A 21,088-nucleotide genomic window follows, 5' to 3' on the forward strand; every position below is an offset into this window, starting at 1 on the left:
TCTCGGAACAGATGCCTTTAGTGCCCAGTCGACCGAGGGCTTGTGCTGCTTCCCAGCCCGTCCCACTTCAGTCACTGGCCAACTTCATTTCTGTAAGACTGCAATCAAGTTACTGTAGGTCATGGCTTATCACTATGAGGCTTTCACAATACAAGTTAGTTCTTTTCACCAGCGTAAACGAAATTATTGTGATAATTAATAACAATAAAAAAAATACAAACAACATGTACATTTTAACAGCGATGGTATTATAGGCTACTGTAGGCCCTACTTATGTGTCCTATTCGACTTAAACTAATTCGATTATTGAAAATGTATCTTTATTGTGAATGGGATTGGATAGAATAATCTTCTGATTATGTTAACGCATTTAAATGGACTCCTCGCAATGTAATTATGCTTTATATTTGGGCTACCACAGTAATTTCTCTAAAGATGATTCAGGGAAAATGTAGCGTCATATTAATAGAATATCCCTAAGTAATTCCTGAATAATAACAAATCTATCTGTAATGGTTTCATGATGGTCGTATTAGTCGACGCATTCTTGTGCCAACTGCATTGCTAGCCTATTTCTTCAACACTTAGGCTATCTTGTGTTATCTCTAACTGCATGCATTGTCATCTGAAATAGCTCAATTACAGATCTTTTATCTACCCGTTGTCATTATAGACTTCTGTTTAAGACATCCCAGTTGCGTCATAGGCTATACAAACATCGTGAGAAAAATAATACTTCCAGAGCCTATAGGCTATAATTTAAAAAGACCTGCATCGTTTTTTTTCCGTAGCAATTTTCACATTAACATAGTAATTTGCTTTTTATGTAGGCTAATTAAAATATTACACATTTTCCACTAAAACATACTTTTTATGTTTATAGTGTCATTTGTTCTGCCCAACTGAGTAATTAAGCTTACTGGAATGAAAATAAACCAAAGGCAGTGCGTTTACAAGCTGCCCTGTCCTACAGCTACCTTCTTTCAAATAGAGTTAGTTTGTTGTGGCTTCATTCAATACATAGTTTGCAGGTGATGCCAAGGGTAGATAAGAGGTCGCCGATTGCTGTTGGCTGTCTAGACTTGTGACTTAACCAGTGAAACTGGAGTGATCACAATAGATATTTGGCTTAAGAAAGCGAATAGCCATTGGTTATAACACACATTTAGTCCGGATAATTTGTTACCAAACTGTAGATCTTTTTTACAATCCATAGGTTCATTATCTATCTAATTAACTATTTTAATGCTGTTTTTGTATTTTACCTTGGTGACTAATTCTCACTTAGACGTTTTTCTGAAGACATTTGATTTAGTTATAGGCTAGTCCTATTACATCAGATACAACTTTATTGTAACCTACACAGATTATATTCCGAGGCAGAAATTATCATTGTGTCATTCACAAGTCCCAAGGGCGAATCTTGGGTGCTCTGTGACAACATTTCGTTTGAGGTTTTGGTCAAGTTTTATTCAACTTCGAATAAAACCAGAGTGAGACCCTTAATTAATTAAATTGGGTCTCCGTAATGCGGCAAGCATTGATCAATATTGCAGTCATGAACAATCAGTGAAAATGTAATTAACAAAACCATTCGTTCCTCTTAATAAACACGTTTTGCGTCATAAAACTACTGCTAGGCCTATAAAACTTAAATACGATTATAAACCTAAAATAACAATGCAATTGTTTCCAGGAAAAAATATGATTAGGTAACGGAATTTGTATAATAAATGATGATGAATGAATGGGTCGACATTATTCACAGGACACAGCGACATAGGCCACCTTAATGTGTTGACATTTTGAGATTCATCCCAATTCATATCCATTGTAATTTACAAAACGTTTTCATGTAGACATCCAATACAGTATTTTTAGCTGTTTATTTCGATCAGTTAATAATTCCTTATGAATTGTTGTCCTGACAATAAATAACAATAACTTACTTTTGTTCGAGAATTTCAAACAACATAGCCAACCCCCGCCCATTAAGATAAAGTATTTTACAACAAGGGTCTGATATAATCTTGGGACATCATGCTCCTTAAGACAAACACACGAGCCACAGAACTCGATAACGAAATAAATGTATCAAAATCACATATTGAAGAAACAAGACATAATGATCACAATGAATTGCAAAATCGTCATCTGTTTAAACATCAAATGGCTCCAATTTAGTATTAAGAAGGTCGGTTTGTATATCCATCAAGATCTTCCATCTTCTCTCCAATTCAATTCATGCAACAAAAGTCTGCTTTTTGTCAAATGGAATCCTCAAAAAACTATATACGCAGTAGTCCAGAGAAGTTCCATCGCATCGTAGTGCCGTAGGTGATGTTCGGAATATATTGCATGTCCTCCATGTCAAAACGCTCCTCTTTTTATTTTGGACGCTGTGATGAGCTGGTCACATGCAGGGGACCGGGAACATGCTAGGCCTGGGACAGAGACCACAAGGCCCGGTTTCACGTATCGACAGGACTGGGTACCATGCTGTTTGGAGTGTCAGGTAGTTGCGATGACAGGGAAGTCACGTCGCTGCCCGAAGAGTTCCCTAATGACCCAGATTCGGAGAATGACACCTGGAAGTTATAAATAAGGCAGGGTCAATTTAATGTGGATGTCTTTAATTATTTCATAAAGTAATAATTAAAATCAGGAAATCCTAACTCTGGCATCACTTTAAAGCAAAGATGCAAAGAAATAGCCTACACTTTAACATTGACACAGGAACATTTGAATCGATGGCTCTGATTTGAGATTTGAGAATTGAAATTTAACTTTTTAACTGCACTGTAATTTAGGGCATGCACGATCCATGATTTCACTCTCACCAATTGTTGAAAGGCTGGCTGGTCCAAGTCACTCTGCAAGGCGAATTCACTCAGAGCTTTCCAGGGCGGCTGATAAGTCTGTACCTCCACTTGGTTGCCTTGAACTGTGTTGTCATGTCTGATTGGACTCCCAGCAACGAGAGGCGTACCTGTGAGGCCTTGTAGATTCTAACAAAGCAGAAAACATTCAGAATGACGTGGTTATGGAATAACTATATGCTTTGTTACTTTTCAGTTTTTCTGTTTTGAAGTCGTAAATTCATTATTGAGTGCTCATAAGACTGAATATAGAGCACAAACTATAGCCTATTATTTGATTATTATGGTGAGTAATAGTGGTGAGTAATTTACTATTCGGTGAGGGATGCTGCTCATGATGAAACTTGATGGTAAGTAAAATGGAGAACAGTAGGTTCACCAAATGAGTTGAATGAAATGAAGATGAAATGGGTAAAAATAGAAGTTTTCTAGATTAACTTACGAAGATGCTTACAGTCTTATCACTGTGGTGCTGTTGCTGTAATTGCTTCATGAGGATTGATCTCTTTTTATCTTTGCATCTTTTATTTTGGAACCAAACTCGAATGACCCTTGGGCTCAAGCCAGTCATCTCCACAAGTTGCTCCTTCATTAACGCATCAGGCCGCGGGTTGGCGTTGTAGCAGGTCCGTAACGTGTGAAGCTGTTTCTCGTTCAAAACAGTCCGAACCCGCGTCGTTTTCTCTGATTGCTTATGGACGTGATTTCGATGAGGTGCTTGTCGAACGGTGACAGGGTCTGCTAAGAAGAAACACAATAAAAAAATATGCCTACATTAGAATACACGCTCACCCTTTTTAAGTAGGCTGAACAGAATCTTTGATTATTGTAAATCTGATGTTATGGGTTTTGTTAGACGTTGACCACTTTTTGTCATTGTTAGACATGTCTTGTTATTTATTGTATCATAAGTATATCACTGTTGTTACTATTATTAACAAAAGGCTACTACTAGTTGTCCTATTGTTAATGTTAGGCTATTACAATTGTTATTATTATTAGGCCTACATTTCTAGTCTACATAAATGCTTATTTTTTCTCTTGAATTTACCTTAACTGGTCACAATAACAATTGAAGTCATTAATTTTGAAAGTTTGACTATTCTTGCTACATGCGTCAAAAAGCATGAAACGTCACTTGCATCACTTTTAAGCTATTTAGCATTAGCTAGCATTCTTTACAACAAAAAACTTGTGCTGTGTCCGTCTGCAGTGAATACAAAAAAAATATTAAATTGATCGATAATTCTTTGACATTAGCACGTGTGACCTAATGTTATTAGTGTTGACCCTCCATAATATCGCCACCATGAGAAGTAGGTTGGAAGCCATCATAGGTTCTGACTTCATTTTATAAATAATAGGCCTACTCTGTTTGGAACATGTTTAGTCAAGAAATTATAAAAATAAAAACAATTCTAACTATCAGTAGCCTATCAGCACTCAATGCATTTATATGTTGGGTACAGTATGATTTTTCACACAACTTGAATAAGGCTTACATTCAGGACATAGCATAGGATTAAGATATTAGGCTACTAAAACATATGAAAATGCCTGTATAATCTCTAGCAACCTTTTTCGAAATTCAAAAAAATATGATCAACGATGGTATGAAACCAGTCAGACTTTTGTTTTAGATGTACAGCCGATAACTGACCTGCCATGTGCAGTGATCTGCTTGAGTGAATGTGACCAGGGCTTATAGGACTTCCCGCGGAGCTCCGTTCCATCAACAAGCTATGGTCAGCCCGGCAGAGAAGTTCCTCGTCCCGCAAAGAGAACTCGTCTCCCGGTAAGAGCTGCCTGCTGCACACCGAACATCGGAAACACTCGATGTGATACACATTGTCTCTAGCTCGCATCACTAAATCGCTGCTGCTGAATCCAAGGTTGCATTTTGCACATTTTATCCCAAACAACCTGCAAAGTAAAGCAAGACATTAATCAATCGTATCTGAGTTACAATAATTGAAGTTTCCTTGTTTAGGACAAGACAATAAGCAGGCTTATGCTAAAAAAATTGCTTCAACATTTTTGTCAAAATGAAAATCACTTTCATTTCGGTTTAACAGTAATAAATGGTGGATAAATAAATGAACGTAATCACATGCATTTAAAATAATAAATGTAGCCTATATTAGACCTGTGAAGCTTTAAATTATATACTATTAGCCTACTTTATAGTATGCCAACAGGATATAAATACAAAATGTACAAATCTGACACAACTCTACACCTTCATTTCGTTTTTGTTTGTTTGTCAAGAGGACACCACGAGTTTTTATGGTCTCACAGTTGCCTCTCTGCCAACATTTTGGGCATCTCATATTTTGAAGCAAATGGGCCTACATTAGGCTCCACTCGAGTTTACTCTCTCAAACAAAAATACAGGAGAAGAATTTCAATCCTACCTTACGTAATCTCTTTTACAATAAGTCTTGCCGTCCCGGACGAAGCAAGTGCAGGTCTCATCCAGGTATTGGCTGCATTCAGCACACTTCAAGCAGGCTGCGTGCCACTCCAGGTCCGGGGAGACTCGCAGTATGTACTGGTCATGTATCTGACTTCCACAGCCTACACACATCGCGAATCCGGACTTCTCTGCAGAAAAGCAGCTGTTGTAAGCATATAGGTACCTACCAATTTTAAGCATTTGAAAACAACGAGGCCTTCATCTGACAGACTCCAACTTAAGCAAACAGCTCAAAATCCTTTACAGATTTGCACAGTTGCAAGGTAGACCACAAGTGTGTTATGTAACCAACAATTTTGCCAACAGTCATCACTGCTCAAAATGATTGTATTTTCAAATAAATTGCCAACAATTTTACAAGATGACGAAATTTGTGATTTATAGATATAGGCATATATAGGCTATACATATATATTTTACAATACTATTGAAAATGTACATATTTTAACCTACCTTTCCACAATTACCCTAATATAAATACAGATATGTACCTATAATAAGATGGGCTACAAAGAAAACGATACTAAAAATGTTACTTCACGCTACTCAATTCTTACCCAGCAGTAAAACATTTATAAAAGGACAGCTTACTTTTGGAATGATCCCCCATATCACCCAAGAAAGAAGAGTTGAAAATAATATCCACCATACAGGAAGGATGAGGGAATTGCAAAAGCTGCAGAAATGTAGTGAGAAGCTGACTGGCCCGCGCCTCGCTGCCTGATAACTTCAGCCCGGACTGTGGGACGGGGAAGAGTCTGCAGTGTCCCATACGCGCTCTGACGTCACACGTAAAACTGGACATCCATTCGTCCTGCTGCCTATTCTATGCATGCCTCTTGACATTTCAAGTGCACGAAATATAAAATTATGATTTGACTTGAAACAATGCTTTGTCAGTCACTGAAAAGCATGGCAGTAGGTTTTACAATTAAACTAAAGATTGATATCTGTTGTTGTTAGAATAGTAGTTTATGGCCTCTATAAAGCCACTGTCTCTTCGAGGAGCAGTCTATTCAAAATGTATATAAAGATTTTTTTTAATCGAATGACAATTTCCAGGCTCATTAGTATAAAATCTTGATTTTAGTTCGTTTTCTATAGCTAGACTTGACACTTGACACCCCATGTGGTGTAGAAGCCTAGTCAATCCATCTATTCGAGGATAAGGACATCTACTGGATGAAAATAAGAAGTGCATTCATGTAGCGTGTGGGTCAGAACTGCAAAGGGGTTTTAACAAGGCTAATTATTTCAGTCAATTGAATTGTATCCTGGACATGCTGCTGACAACTGATCTTCAGCTGTGTCTTACATGCCATTCTATTAAGAGTAAGTTTAATAAACAAAAAAAGAAACGGGAGTGAAATGTGCTTTGGCAGAACATAAAATAATCTGAGTCATGAAGACATGATAAAGAGTTGCATTTCTTGGTTAATTAATCCAGTTGATCCTATAATGAACAACCATTAGGTTCCAGTAGCCTTTATCATATCTACACTGAGACTCGGTGACTGGCGCGGTGAGGTTATGACTAAAGTGGAATACTCGCGAGAGACGAGAACAGGGAACCTGCTGCGTAGTTCGCTGTTTATCTGTCAGATTTGCTGCTTGTACTATTAAAGTATTAGATATGTATAAAGCAATAAACAAAATCCGTGTAGGACAATTGGTAAGTACATCACCATAGTCTGTGTTCCTTAATATTGCTATATTTTGGTAACAACGTTTAGCTGTCAGTGCTGTCTGCTGTCTGGCGGTGGAGTTCTGGGGTTAGTTCAGGACAAAACACACCAGATACATGCGATCTAATTAGTAAGCTATAAAGTTTGTAGCAAAATAGACTTGCTAGCTGGTTAGCATGCTAGCTAGTCATGTTCAATTGTAAATAAGAGAAATATAGGCTACTCGTTTATTTAAATGTTTGTCTAATGCCATATTATACAAAAGCTTCGTGTGGGGAAGCATTGGAGCCTGAACAGTGCCATTAAATGTGAATTACACATACCTCTATCTGCCACGGTATTAGGTTGCTACAGTAGCTAGCCAGATTTGAAACGAGCTATTCTCATACTAGAAAAGAAAGGGGAAGCAAGGACATTAATGCGAACGAGAAAATCAGCTTGTTGCATTTTCGGATTGTTGAATGGTCTTGTGTTTTTTGTGTATGTTTTATTAAACTTCGACATTTCGCTTTTTAGAAGCAGTTTTGGAGTGTAGCAACCTAATGTATGTACACATATCATTTAGACTACAACAGTAAAATTGCAGACTCAATTATGTATTGATAAAAATATGCCTTGAATGGCAGGTACGGCCAGGGAATTGATAAAAATGTATCAAATAAATAGCTACAGTAACTTGAGTAACCAGGGTACAGTGCCGCTAAACCCTACAATTGAACAAATCTTAAAGTTGTTTGACCTTTCTCTGCAGCACAATCTCTTTCAAAGGTTCCAAAGCACTCTAGTGGTGGTAGAGCACAACAATGACAAGCTGACACCCATCACACTGAATGCCATCACTGCTGCCAACAAGGTGGGGGGTGAGGTGTCCTGCCTGGTTGCTGGAACCAACTGCACCAAGGTATGACTTCAATGCCCATCGGCCTAGATGTCTATACATATGTATATCAGGGGCATAGCCACTGGTAGAACTGGGTAGGCACAGGCCTACTCAATTTGTTTTAAGGCCTACCCAGAAACGAACATATCTCTGAAAAATATGCACTGGGTGCACATTGCAACGTAAATAAGTAAAAAAAAAAAACTGAAAAGATGCCTATCCATATTTTTCTAGGCCTACCCAAAAAGATTATTCTGGCTACGCCCCTGATGTATATGTGTTCATGTTATTGACTAATTATATTTTGGATGTATGTTTTATTCATACAGGTTGTAGAAGAGATCAGAAAAGTCCAAGGGGTCAGTAAGGTGCTTGTGGCTCAACATGATTCATACAAAGGGATGTTACCAGGTGATAGTGGAGATGCTTGTTTTTGTTGTTGCAGGGGGTGGGAGTATTATTAAAAGCATATTACTTTTGGTCCATAGAAAATATAAACCTGATAACATCTCCTTTTCTCACTTCAGAGGAACTGACACCTTTGATTCTGGCCACTCAGAAGCAGTTTAACTTCACACATATCTGTGCTGGTGCGTCTGCCTTTGGAAAGGTAACTTGCCTAGCATTGGGTCAAGCTAAAGTAATGGATGTCTGTTATTAGCGAATTCTTAGATCCGTTCAAATACGTTTGTTTAATTATCAGGCCATGTGTGAAAGGCCAAATATTTTAACGACAAAGCCATGTACAGTTATCTTATCTTGCACTTGCAGATCAAGTCTTGTCTAGGCCTAATGGGTCTGAAAGTTTTTCCCCCCAACATTTTTGCAATAGAATATCTGCAGTTAGCGTAGTACTTGCCTCAATTACTAGCCCTTGTAATCTGTCATTCTGCTATTGAACTGTCAAGTTGCTGATCTAATGGTATTTCAATTGAATTAGGATGCATTAAACAATATCTTATGTATTGTAATCCAACTCATATTGATTAAGGGTAGATGGTTTCGATTTCAGTGAGTAGATGAATGCTTTTTAGGCGCATCCTAATCCTCTAGATTTGATTTCATTTGTTACTAAAACAAGAACAGTCATTTATCAAAGATGGCTTGGAATACTAGCCTAGATTGTATTTATGAGGTAAACCTCATCCAGTTTTTGCATTCACAAGTATTAGTTGAGCAGAAGATGTCTTAAACACCAACAAAACATATTTTGACCTAATCAAATTGGCTGTACCTTTAACATGCATATCTTTGGTGTTCAGAATCTTCTTCCCAGAGTGGCTGCCAAGCTTGATGTGTCTGCCATTTCAGACATCATTGAAATAAAATCTCAAGACACCTTTATCAGAACAATATATGCTGGTGAGGTTCTTGTTTTTTATATATATCATGTAAAATAATCATATTCATACAGTAAGGGCCACTTATTATGTATAACACTGCATTTAAAAATGCAATGCAATAAAACATATAGAGCATATACTTCGGAAGGTTCAAAATAAGCAAATAAATCAGTTTCTGTGGTTCGTGATAGTCACTGCCTCCATTATTGTAAAGGTTAAAGGTTAAATGGAGGTGGTTTTGCCATGTTTATTTGTAAAGTGATGAAGCAGTACTTGCATGTTATTATTTTTGACCTGTTAATGATTCCATGATCTACCCCAGGGATCCCAGCTGTCACTCTAAAAGCATCCAAGAACCACTCCAATCATAGTTTGATTGGCTTCATCACTATCATGAAATATATATGAGTATGATAAAATGTATCCACTTAAACTTTGGCAAGAGATCCTGGCTGGAAATCAGTTGGGTTTTCCTGAACTTCTTACTGAGGCGCACACTTGAATGTTTTAGTGGGTTTTGGCCTATTGCCTTCATTGTCATACCAATATGTAATTTATTCTGCAAAGGTTTTGGAATTCCCTTAACTTCTTCCAAGTGTTTCAGTATTCTTATGCTTTAATATGCCACATAATTCATTATTCCATATACCTATCATAGGTCTTTGCTCTAATGATATTTGAATTATCCCCCATCATGTTTTTTATAACAGGAAATGCCCTGTGCACAGTTAAGAGTGGTGAAATAGTCAAAGTTTTCACTGTAAGAGGCACGTCATTCGAGCCTGCCTCTAGAGAAGGAGGAGATGCTACCACTGAACAGGGTAATGTAGTTTTAAGACATATTGTTTCACATTTTAAAACACTTGTTTTAACATTTATCAGACATGTTCAGATGTTAAGATCATTCTTGTCAGCATTATGTTGTGTTTTTTCCTCTGTTGTCCTGATTAGTTGGTTCATCAGCTGCCATAGGGGTTTCTCAATGGCTAGAAGAGACCCTGTCCAAGAGTGACCGACCAGAACTCACCAGTGCTAAAGTGGTAGTGTCCGGGGGTAAGGACTGTTGTCTTACAACCAAATGCAATCATGTCTCAGCGATGCAAATGTCCAGGTGTCTTCTTCCAGGTCATGTGACTAAACATATGGTGTATTTTACATTCAGGACGAGGCCTGAAGAATGGTGAGAATTTCAAACTGCTTTTTGACCTGGCGGACCAAATGAATGCTGCAGGTACAGTAACAAGAATAAATGTACAGGAACATAACCCCCATCAAATTCATTACTGTGGGATAAAGTGTGTTTGTGCATGTGTTTTGTTTGTGTGTGCCTGAATGCCTTTTATTATAAGAGCAAACCTATTAATAACCCTCTGTATGTTCTGAATGCAGTTGGTGCTTCCAGAGCTGCTGTTGACGCTGGCTATGTCCCCAATGACATGCAGGTTGGCCAGACTGGAAAGATTGTTGCACCGGTAAAAAAATTAAAGCGCACACACATACACACATAGCAATATAAGTTTAGTCTATTTAGTTATATACAATAAATATTGTTATTTATGCAGTGTTTTCATTACAAAGTCAAGCTTATTTGTTCAAAATTGTAATTGTGTGTGTGCTATGCGTGCATGCATAACAATGCATCTGGGGTATTTTATTGGCATCATTCACGAGCCATCAGACAGATTCTCAAATAGCAAGGGAATACCATAAACGTGTGCTCGCTTACTATGTTCTAAACAATACAAACACAGTCGGTGTCATACCTTTAAACATATGTATTCAACACATTATTTCATTATTTCAAATTGAATGAGCTTATAAAGGTCAATTAGCAATGTTGTCTGAAAGGAGGGCAATCCCAGTTGTCATCATCCACACATTAGGGCATTTAAAACCTTCTGAAATGTAGTTAATGTCTGATATAAATCCTTAAATGATTTACTAGACTCATTAGTAAGTGGTCTTTAAGTGCTACGAGCCTTCCCTTTTCCCAAAATGTGCAGGCCTGCCAATATTTCCCAATGTAGATAATGTGTAGAGGATCTGCATTAATTAACAACAAAATCTTTATTTTCTTCTTCAAATATTACAATCTGATGACATGCAGGTCATTATAATTGCAATTAGTGTTCTGGCATTGGACAATTTCTTAATACAGTGGCAGCGTGCCCATGTCTATCCCTATACTGTGACAGACCCTCAAATATATCTTAAAAAAATCCTCATGCAAGCTTCTTTGAAAGGGGAACCATGTTGCAAATTTATAATTCATAATTCTTCAGAGTTTATGCAGTATTCACATGATAATTAGTATTAATTTTTGATTGCTGCCTGCAGGGCATTCTGCATTGTTGGGTGGGTATGCTATGCCATTATTGCCTTATTAGTGTAGCTGTCAGTCGCCTGTTTTATTTTACAACTGCACGTCTTGTATTTTGGCATCAACTGCATTCATCAGCATAAACCTTCATTGTGGTTACTTATTAGTAGTTTTACAAAATGGCATGTCACTTGATGTTTGATGATGTTTGCGACACCTCGTCTTGACACAGTCAAAATAGGACTGATACTTTATTGTAAATAAAAAGGCAGCTTCAGTGTTTCCCACAGATTAGAAACCTAATTGTGGCGGGGAGGGGTGGGGGTTGTCAGACGGGGGGGGGGGGGGGGGGGGGGGGGGGGGGGGGGTCGTAATAATTCCTTCGTTAATAATTCTTTACAGTTAATTTGTTAGTAATTTGTTACATTAAATATTAATCCAAAATGATTCACACCTTCACAAAATTAACAACAACTAACATATTATTTCTGCATTATGCATGTAGCAACCCTAGTGCTAAACAACTATTTAACTGGTTGGCTCCATGACGCCGGGTAAGCTAGCTCTTGAGACTTCTCACCAAAAGAACGAAGGGGAAACTTCGAGTACTGTAATTAGCTCTGGATAAGAGCGTCTGCTAAATGACTAAATGTAAATGTGAGTAAGGTACCTCGCGAAAAGTAGCCTCAACTTTTCTCGACTTTTAGCTACGGCACTAATGCTGAAGGCTCGCTGATATAGCTGTCGGTCTTACTAGAACGGCATATGTATGCGTTGTTGTTGCTAACGTGTGCTGACGTTGTGACTGTGCATATGTGAGAAAGACGCATGAGTGACAGAGAGACGGAGGGAGAGCAGGGGAAAGGAAATGCAGCTGAACGAATACGCTGCGTGTTTTAACCTAAATAGCGATAAAAACAAATATTTTACGAAACGCAATGTGTGGCGGCCGGTGTTGATTCTGTGGCGCACCGCCACAAATTAGTCTATGTGTGGGAAACACTGCAGCTTGTAACAGGTTCATTAAATTAGGTTTTTCATTCATCTCTATGTAATAATAATAATCCAAACAATTTGCTATCAGAGGTAGAATAAATGTGTGCCTATTAATTTATATTAGAATAGAAATATAAAGCTACAGTAAATCACATTGGTAAAAATGTGAATGTGTAGTCCTGTATCACTTGAATGGATGTCACATTCCAACTAATATTGGTAGTATTTTGTCATGTCATACTGTAGCTTATTCGATTTTGAAGGAAAAGTCTACATTTTAAATTGACAAAGAAAAGCACCCCTCCTTGAGTCACCACCTTACCGCGGTGGAGGGGTTTGCGTGTCCTAGTGATCCTGGAAGCTATGTTGTCGGGGGCTTCATGCCCCTGGTAGGGTTACCCAAGGCAAACAGGTTCCAGGTGAAAGACCAGACAAAGAGTGGCTCAAAAAACCAACCATGAAGAAATACAACAATGGTTCTCAGTTGCCCCTGCCCGGAAGCGGGTCACCGGGGCCCCCCCCTGGAGCCAGGCCCGGGGGTGGGGCTCGATGGCGAGCGCCTGGTGGCCGGGCCTTTTCCCATGGGGCCCGGTCGGGCACAGCCCGAAGAGACAACGTGGGACCCTCTTCCAGTGGGCTCACCATCCGCAGGAGGGGTCATGGGGGTCGGGTGCAGTGTGAGACGGGCGGCGGCCGAAGGCGGGGGCCTTGGCGGTCCGATCCTCGGCTGCAAAAGTTAGCTTTAGGGACGTGGAACGTCACCTCGCTGGCGGGAAAGGAGCCTGAGCTGGTGCGCGAGGTAGAGAGTTTCCGGCTAGATATAGTCGGCCTCGCCTCGACGCACAGCGTGGGCTCCGGAACCAGTCTCCTTGAGAGGGGCTGGACTCTCTTCCACTCTGGAGTTGCCCTTGGTGAGAGGCGTCGAGCTGGGGTGGGAATACTGGTTTCCCCTCGGTTCGGCGCCTGTACATTGGGGTTCACCCCGGTGGACGAGAGGGTAGCCTCCCTCCGCCTTCGGGTGGGGGGACGGGTCCTCACTGTCGTTTGTGCTTATGCACCAAACGGCAGCTCAGAGTACCCACCCTTTTTGGAGTCTCTGGGGGGGGTGCTGGAAAGCGCTCCTCCTGGGGATTCCCTCGTCCTCCTGGGGGACTTCAATGCTCATGTGGGCAATGACAGTGAGACCTGGAGGGGCGTGATTGGGAGGAACGGCCCCCCCGATCTGAACCCGAGTGGTGTTTTGTTGTTGGACTTCTGTGCTAGACACGGTTTGTCCATAACGAACACCATGTTCAAGCATAAGGGTGTCCATATGTGCACCTGGCACCAGGACACCCGAGGTCTCAGTTCGATGATCGACTTCGTAGTCGTGTCATCGGACTTGGGGCCGCATGTCTTGGACACTCGGGTGAGGAGAGGGGCGGAGCTGTCAACTGATCACCACCTGGTGGTGAGTTGGCTTCGATGGTGGGGGAGGACGCCGGTCAGGCCTGGCAGGCCCAAACGTAATGTGAGGGTCTGCTGGGAACGTCTGGCGGAACCCTCTGTCAGAAGGAGCTTCAACTCCCACCTCCGGGAGAGCTTCGATCATGTCTCGGGGGGGGCCGGGGACATTGAGTCCGAATGGGCCATGTTCCGGGCCTCCATTGTTGAAGCGGCTGACCGGAGCTGCGGCCGCAGGGCGGTCGGTGCATGTCGCGGCGGTAACCCTCGGACCCGGTGGTGGACTCCGGAGGTGAGGGATGCCGTCAAGCTGAAGAAGGAGGCCTATCGGACTTTATTGGCTGGTAGGACTCCAGAGGCAGCTGATGTGTACCGGCAGGCCAAGCGGAACGCGGCTTTGGCGGTCGCGGAGGCAAAAACCCGGGCATGGGAGGAGTTCGGCGAGGCCATGGAGAATGACTTCCGAACGGCTTCAAAAAGGTTCTGGACCACCATCCGGCGGCTCAGGAGGGGGAAGCAGTGCTCTGTCAACACTGTATACGGTGGGGATGGTGCGCTGCTGACCTCGACTGGGGACGTCCTGGATCGGTGGAAGGAATACTTCGAAGACCTCCTTAATTCCACCAACACGCTTTCCGACGTGGAGGCAGAGTCTGGGGACATCGGGGGGGGCCCTTCTATCTCCGGGGCTGAGGTCGCCGAGGTGGTTGAAAAGCTCCGCGGTGGCAGGGCCCCTGGGGTGGATGAGGTCCGCCCGGAGTTCCTTAAGGCTCTGGATGTTGTAGGGCTGTCTTGGTTGACACGACTCTGCAACATCGCGTGGACATCGGGGACAGTGCCTCTGGACTGGCAGACCGGGGTGGTGGTTCCCCTCTTTAAAAAGGGGGACCGGAGGGTGTGCTCCAACTTTAGGGGGATCACACTCCTCAGCCTCCCTGGGAAAGTCTATTCAGGGGTCCTGGAGAGGAGGGTCCGTCGGATTGTCGAACCTCGGATTCAGGAGGAGCAATGTGGTTTTCGTCCTGGCCGTGGAACAGTGGACCAGCTTTATACCCTCCGCGGAGTCCTGGAGGGTACATGGGAGTTCGCCCAACCAGTCTACACATGTTTTGTGGATTTGGAAAAGGCGTTCGACCGTGTCCCTCGGGGGCTCATGTGGGGGGTGCTCCGAGAGTACGGGGTACCGGATTTCCTGATCGGGGCTGTCCGGTCCCTGTACGACCGGTGCCAGAGTTTGGTCCGCATTGCCGGTAGTAAGTCGAACTTGTTTCCGGTGAGGGTTGGACTCCGCCAGGGCTGCCCTATGTCACCGATTCTGTTCATTACCTATATGGACAGAATTTCTAGGCGCAGCCAGGGTGTTGAGGGGGTCCGGTTTGGTGACCTCAGGATCGGGTCGCTGCTTTTTGCGGATGATGTGGTCCTGTTGGCTTCATCGGGCCGTGACCTTCAGCTCTCACTGGAGCGGTTCGCAACCAAATGTGAAGCGGCTGGGATGCGAATCAGCACCTCCAAATCTGAGGCCATGGTAATCGACCGGAAAAGGGTGGAGTGCCATCTCCGGGTCGGGGAGGAGATCCTGAACCAAGCGGAGGAGTTCAAGTATCTCGGGGTCTTGTTCACGAGTGAGGGAAGAATGGAGCGCGAGGTCGACAGGCGGATCGGTGCGGCGTCCGCAGTGATGCGGGCTCTGCATCGGTCCGTCGTGGTGAAGAAGGAGCTGAGTCGAAAGGCGAAGCTCTCTATTTACCAGTCGATCTACGTTCCTACCCTCACCTATGGTCACGAACTATGGGTAGTGACCGAAAGAACGAGATCGCGAATACAAGCGGCCGAAATGAGCTTTCTCCGTAGGGTGTCCGGGCTCTCCCTTAGAGATAGGGTGAGAAGCTCGGTCATCCGGGAGGGGCTCAGAGTAGAACCGCTGCTCCTCCGCGTCGAGAGGAGCCAGCTGAGGTGGCTCGGGCATCTGATTAGGATGCCTCCTGGACGCCTCCCTGGTGAGGTGTTCCGGGCACGTCCCACTGGGAAGAGGCCCCGGGGAAGACCCAGGACACGCTGGAGGGACTATGTCTCTCAGCTGGCCTGGGAACGCCTTGGGGTCCCCCAGGAAGAGCTGGCGGAAGTGGCCGGGGGGAGGGAAGTCTGGGCCTCCCTGCTTAGGTCGCTGCCCCCGCGACCCGATCCCCGGACAAGCGGCAGATGACGACGACGACGACGACGACAAAGAAAAGCACCCATATAGTATATGTTTAATCTAAATGGTGTCACCAATCCATATTGTCAAATTATCAGGATATTGTTTTAATAGAACCAAGTTGGTTGTGCCATTAAAAAAAAAAATTACACAACACATAACAGATGCATTATAAAGCCATTTACAGTGTTTTGTATTGTAAACCAACCTGTTGTTTTGCTTTAGAACATACTATACTATCATGCTAGTATCACCTGGTTGATTAACCCCATAGTGTCACAATCTGCCTGCGCTGCAGAGAACTTGTGTTCTCACACCTGAGGAAAGCCTTACTGTGTGAATGGAAAGGTTTCAGCATCACTTTGGGGTATTTTATGAACAGGACAGCAGGTGCACTACTCTCTGTCCTGCTAGCCCAGCTGCTGAGAGTGTGTATGGACACCAAACGGAAGACAGCAGACAACCAGAGCTTTGGGAAAACTGACCAAGCTTGGCAAATAGGCAGGTTACTGGTCTCTCTCCTCTCCTCTGCTCCCCCAACCCCCCTACCCCCAAAAGAAAACTGCCCACTAGTATGCTAGTTTGTAATGGAAAACTTTCAGAAGCTGTTTGTACGTAGCTAGGGACTACAGACTAAGAGGGAGCTTTTCTGGATTTCCCCTCCTGTCTCCTGAGTGAATAAAGGGCCCAAGATTGACAGCGCCTTTCATACTGTATTATCCGGCCTGGCTTTTAACTCCGGGAGAACTGTGTTCACAAATTGATGCTCTGCTCCTTTGGGGCTGCAGCTGAAACATTAAATTGTACTGAAATATTCATATGTGAGTGCATTTAGCTGAAAGCAATTGATGTGCGGCTCTCCAGAGAACAGATGGAAATGTTTCAGGGGCCCCCAGCACACTCTTGCAGACACCCTAAGCTCTGGTCAGGACAGTGATTACACCATCTACCTGGTCGGGCAGGGTTGAGAAGCTTCAGGGAGAACTGCTTCTGTAGGGTGTCAGTGGGTCAGAGGTCCCTGGTGGTGCCCATAATTCTCTAATGGCCAAACAGTACACTCTTGTGTGTGCACACATACAATGTGGTCATCTATTTTTGAGCTTGGAACAGTCCTTTCCTAATTGGATCAATAATCGATTGACTTACCCCCCTCCTGTTGAAGAAAAACATTCAAGGAAATGTTTTCATTCAATTATTCTCTTATTTGACATTTTCAGGGATATAGTTTGTTCAAGAATTTGTTACTGTCATTGTTTTTTGGAATTTGTTTTTGCAGTATGTATGAGTTTATGTAGAGTTTAATTTTATACAGTTGACTAAACATGCAACCATATGGGTAATTACTGTATAAAATCGGATTTCATTAACAGTAACCGTAATTTACAGTTTATGAAGACACAGCTATTTCTATACTATAAAAACATTTCTTTAATTTACAGGAACTCTACATTGCTGTTGGCATCTCAGGGGCCATTCAACATCTGGCTGGGATGAAGGACAGTAAGGTACAGTCACTGCCTGTAATATCCAAACGTAAGCTCACCCTGAGAAGTTAAAAGGCATCAACCAAATAATTGTCTTTCTCTTTTCGGAATATGGAATATTTCCTTTTCAGAAAACATATTGTAGTTGGGGGGGGGGGGGGGGGTATAAAAACTGAAATGTGAGTTATTTAAAAGGTATTTTATTATGAATAGAACAAAAAAGGTGGATGTGCAACATGGCTTCCCTGATGACCCTATTGTTTTACTTTAAACATTAGCTAATTTGGCAGCCGCAAGTCATGCATAACTACACAGAGTTTAGACCTTGTGCATCTGATAGCTAACTTAATTTAGGTGTAGATAATTTTATTCAGTTCTTTGGAGCTCCCGAGTTGTAGTGTTTTTCTCCCCAGAGGACACTCAGCCTTACCCTCATATTTATCACATGATTGAATGTAGTGAACCTCTTTCTCTGATTGCTCATATGGAATAATGTAATGAGCTTGCGAGCAGAAATTTGAAAGAAACAGGAAACATTGTTTCTATAATGCTTTGAGCACTAATATTAGCAAATATAAATGAGCTATTAGAAGTTTAACATATTAATTCAGCCATATTTGAGATTTGTATTCATTTAGCAGAGGGCTTTATCCAAAGCAACGTACAAATATTGTGTTTACTACTGTGCTTACTATATATGTGTAAATATTGGACAAGAAAGATTATCCCAAAATGTACCATCTTAATAAAAATGATTAAAATACTATATATAGTATACCATAGACCCTTTATGTAAAATACTTTCCGGATTATTTCTTTTTTGCTGATTTTGAAGGATCTTAACAAACTCAGGACATACTCTGCGTTTTTGTCTGCTTTGTTGACCCACTTTTATAAAAAGTAATGGAGGGGAGAAAACAGGAAGAAAACAGTTTTATGTAAATGTAGTTGGAAAAAACCCTCTCCCGTAGCCATGACAACAGTCTCCTGAGTGGATTTCTTCCACCAAGTGAACTATCTACTTCTGGATCCCGTGCACTTAAGAAGTATGTTTTAAAATGGGAACCTGAGAAGCTTTTTAAAGAATGATGTATAATTTATTTGTATTTTTCTCTTGCCTCAGAGCTTCTTGAAAGAGTTCCCTGTGTGAGATGTTCTGAATATGTCAGACTACACATTATGCAGTCTTGGTCCCAAATCTATTTGTTTTGTTTAAGATCGACCCTTTACATATATCCAGCTGGTTGATGTCACAGACCTGTTTTCAAAATCACTTTCATCCACTAAATACTTACGTATGTTCATAGATTAAATAGCTTGAACGTAGTTAAATTGGTTAAAATACCGTCTGTCAACTCAAAACATCATAACGGCAAACTGTGACGGCAGAAGCAGTGGTACACCTCCATTGCTTTTGAAACTCACTTTGTGGTATCTGGTTTTTATTAACAGACAATTGTGGCCATTAACAAGGATCCAGAGGCTCCAATCTTCCAAGTAGCGGACTATGGCCTAGTGGCTGATCTTTTCAAGGTAAATATTTTGGCACTGCAACACGTACAATAACAATACTTCCTGAATCCTTTAAAGATCATTAGGACACTTGTAAACATTTGTTAGTCAACCATTTGTAAATGAACACAGAACCGCTATCAAGGCAGAAAGGTATATAATAAACCTCATCATTCTATTGTTACGCTCCAGTCAGCACCACATCCATATCACATCCTATTTATGTATTCACAATATTTACTAATGATTTATCAATGACCATTAACCTATTTAAACTCCACAGTATTAAGACACACACAAAGATATCAAAGAACTTGGCTGTATGTTAACCTGTATATCTAATTCATGATATAATTCAAAATGTCAGTTTTAGTTTCCTTCTGACCTGGGCAGTCCTGACAGGTAAATGTGGTAAAGAATCCTTAGGGACATGCTTACCTGCACTTCTTCAAAATAATTTTACTTTTCATAACTCTAATAAAACCCCAAAATTCACACAAACAAGTATATTTCATGCAGATTATAAGCCCTCACAAGGAACATAAACTTCATCTATTGCTTTGCATCTAGTAATGAGAATGAAGAGGGATCATGTAATGTTAATGCCTTCAAAGCAGCTCTGAGCCATTAGAAACATTTTTAATAATTGAAAGGTAAGTGTCTAATGGTCACTGTTAAGTCACTGCGTATACTCTGAATGTGACAATGGGAGTTCTTAGTGGCTCATATTGGAACTCCCATGTGCAATATAATCTTTTTCATGTGACATACTCAGGCTCCCTGCCAATCAAAGTTAAATGCTCTTTAAAAACATTGCACATGTTGACATTGCAGCAGAGTCTTTAGCACTGTCTCTCCCGCATACCTAGTATGATGCAGGTGAACGTGTTGGCAGTGACATACCTGGAGTCTGTCGGCCACTTCCAGAGCTGTTTGTTATGCTGAATGAAAGCCGTGTGTCTTTTTGTCCATTTTGTTTGGCTAAAGATCATCATTTATTTACTCACGCAGTGCTGTGTGATAGCCACTGGTTTTACTAAGCTCAGTTAAAGTGATATGGGGGGGCGGGGGGAAGGTATGGTCTGGTGTTTCTGAAGAAAGTGTTTTCTTTGTACTTTCAGGCTGTTCCTGAATTGACAGAAGCATTGAAACTTAAATAGATCTCTCAGATAGAGAAGACTGAAGATAATACTAAATCCTTTCAAAATCACACACACAAACACACACCTACACAACCACCTACATGTAAATCCTGCCTTATCTGGATTTTATCCTTTGAAATTAGTGCTTTGTTTCTAGATGTAATATATATTTGATTGTATCATTTTGTAATTATAATAAAACCAACTGCACTTGCTAAAACAAGCTGTCTGTTTCATCTTAACTCTGGTAAAGGTCAACTCTAGTAAATGTGTACAGGTAGGATTTCACAAGAATTTGCAGTAATTTGACAGTTCTGTTTGGTTGTCAGAATACAGTTTGAATGGACAATATATGCTATTATGTTAAGTATTTAACATGGTTGTAAAACAATAACCTCAGTAAATGCAAGTAACAATATTCATGAGCTGTACAGTATTGTAGTTTCGCTTTAAAACAATGCTGGATTTTCATTAACATGAATGTGGTCGAAAATTACTTAATTAAATACTTGTGAACCATTATGATTGCTTGATTGAAGCCTTGATTGTTATTAACAATTAAACATCTAAATACTTACAAACATTTGACAATTAACAAAATGGTGCAGTGGTTTATTCTTTGAATTAATTATATAAGTTAATTAGGGGTTTTAATTGTAATCACTAGACAATTATAACAACTTAACCAATTAGTTTTTGTTTTGACAGGCTGGTTAATGTTAATACCCCTG

General features: G+C 41.2%; 2 protein-coding genes across 5 annotated transcripts; one reads left to right on the forward strand and one right to left on the reverse strand.

Moving 5' to 3' along the window:
• Positions 1–1,894: 1,894 nt before the first annotated feature.
• Positions 1,895–6,090, reverse strand: isl2b (ISL LIM homeobox 2b). Of its 4 annotated transcripts, none has more exons than XM_047042225.1 (6): positions 5,947–6,087; positions 5,294–5,483; positions 4,540–4,802; positions 3,334–3,620; positions 2,841–3,008; positions 1,895–2,588 (listed from the first exon to the last, which is right to left on the reverse strand). In XM_047042225.1, the coding sequence occupies exons 1-6, from the start codon at positions 6,002–6,004 to the stop codon at positions 2,472–2,474; spliced, it is 1,083 nt and encodes a 360-aa protein (XP_046898181.1). In that variant the 5' UTR covers positions 6,005–6,087; the 3' UTR covers positions 1,895–2,471. The 4 variants fall into 4 exon arrangements, with proteins under 4 accessions (XP_046898181.1, XP_046898179.1, XP_046898182.1 ...); XM_047042223.1 differs by having other exon boundaries at positions 1,896–2,588; positions 3,322–3,620; positions 5,947–6,090; XM_047042226.1 differs by having other exon boundaries at positions 1,896–2,588; positions 3,334–3,617.
• Positions 6,091–6,890: 800 nt separating this feature from the next.
• On the forward strand, positions 6,891–20,577 carry LOC124482198 (electron transfer flavoprotein subunit alpha, mitochondrial-like). The gene is made up of 12 exons (XM_047042624.1): positions 6,891–7,027; positions 7,792–7,941; positions 8,250–8,331; positions 8,448–8,530; positions 9,183–9,282; positions 9,974–10,084; positions 10,215–10,316; positions 10,426–10,494; positions 10,653–10,735; positions 17,659–17,724; positions 19,156–19,236; positions 20,337–20,577. The coding sequence occupies exons 1-12, from the start codon at positions 6,989–6,991 to the stop codon at positions 20,373–20,375; spliced, it is 1,005 nt and encodes a 334-aa protein (XP_046898580.1). The 5' UTR covers positions 6,891–6,988; the 3' UTR covers positions 20,376–20,577.
• The last annotated feature ends 511 nt before the right edge of the window (positions 20,578–21,088 follow it).

The sequence above is a fragment of the Hypomesus transpacificus genome, chromosome 19 (genome assembly GCF_021917145.1).
Source record: "Hypomesus transpacificus isolate Combined female chromosome 19, fHypTra1, whole genome shotgun sequence".
NCBI lineage: Eukaryota > Metazoa > Chordata > Actinopteri > Osmeriformes > Osmeridae > Hypomesus > Hypomesus transpacificus.

What these genes read in the sequence shown, in the direction of transcription:
- isl2b (XM_047042223.1), bottom strand. Translation starts at nt 6,004, where the DNA reads ATGGTGGATATTATTTTCAACTCTTCTTTCTTGGGTGATATGGGGGAT. An exon ending in TATGGGGGATCATTCCAAAA is followed by an intron (nt 5,484 to 5,946) that starts GTAAGCTGTCCT and finishes GCTTTTCTGCAG; the next exon opens with AGAAGTCCGGATTCGCGATG. An exon ending in TGTAAAAGAGATTACGTAAG is followed by an intron (nt 4,803 to 5,293) that starts GTAGGATTGAAA and finishes TTTACTTTGCAG; the next exon opens with GTTGTTTGGGATAAAATGTG.
- LOC124482198 (XM_047042624.1), top strand. Translation starts at nt 6,989, where the DNA reads ATGTATAAAGCAATAAACAAAATCCGTGTAGGACAATTG. An exon ending in ATACAAAGGGATGTTACCAG is followed by an intron (nt 8,332 to 8,447) that starts GTGATAGTGGAG and finishes TTCTCACTTCAG; the next exon opens with AGGAACTGACACCTTTGATT. An exon ending in AGATGCTACCACTGAACAGG is followed by an intron (nt 10,085 to 10,214) that starts GTAATGTAGTTT and finishes TGTCCTGATTAG; the next exon opens with TTGGTTCATCAGCTGCCATA.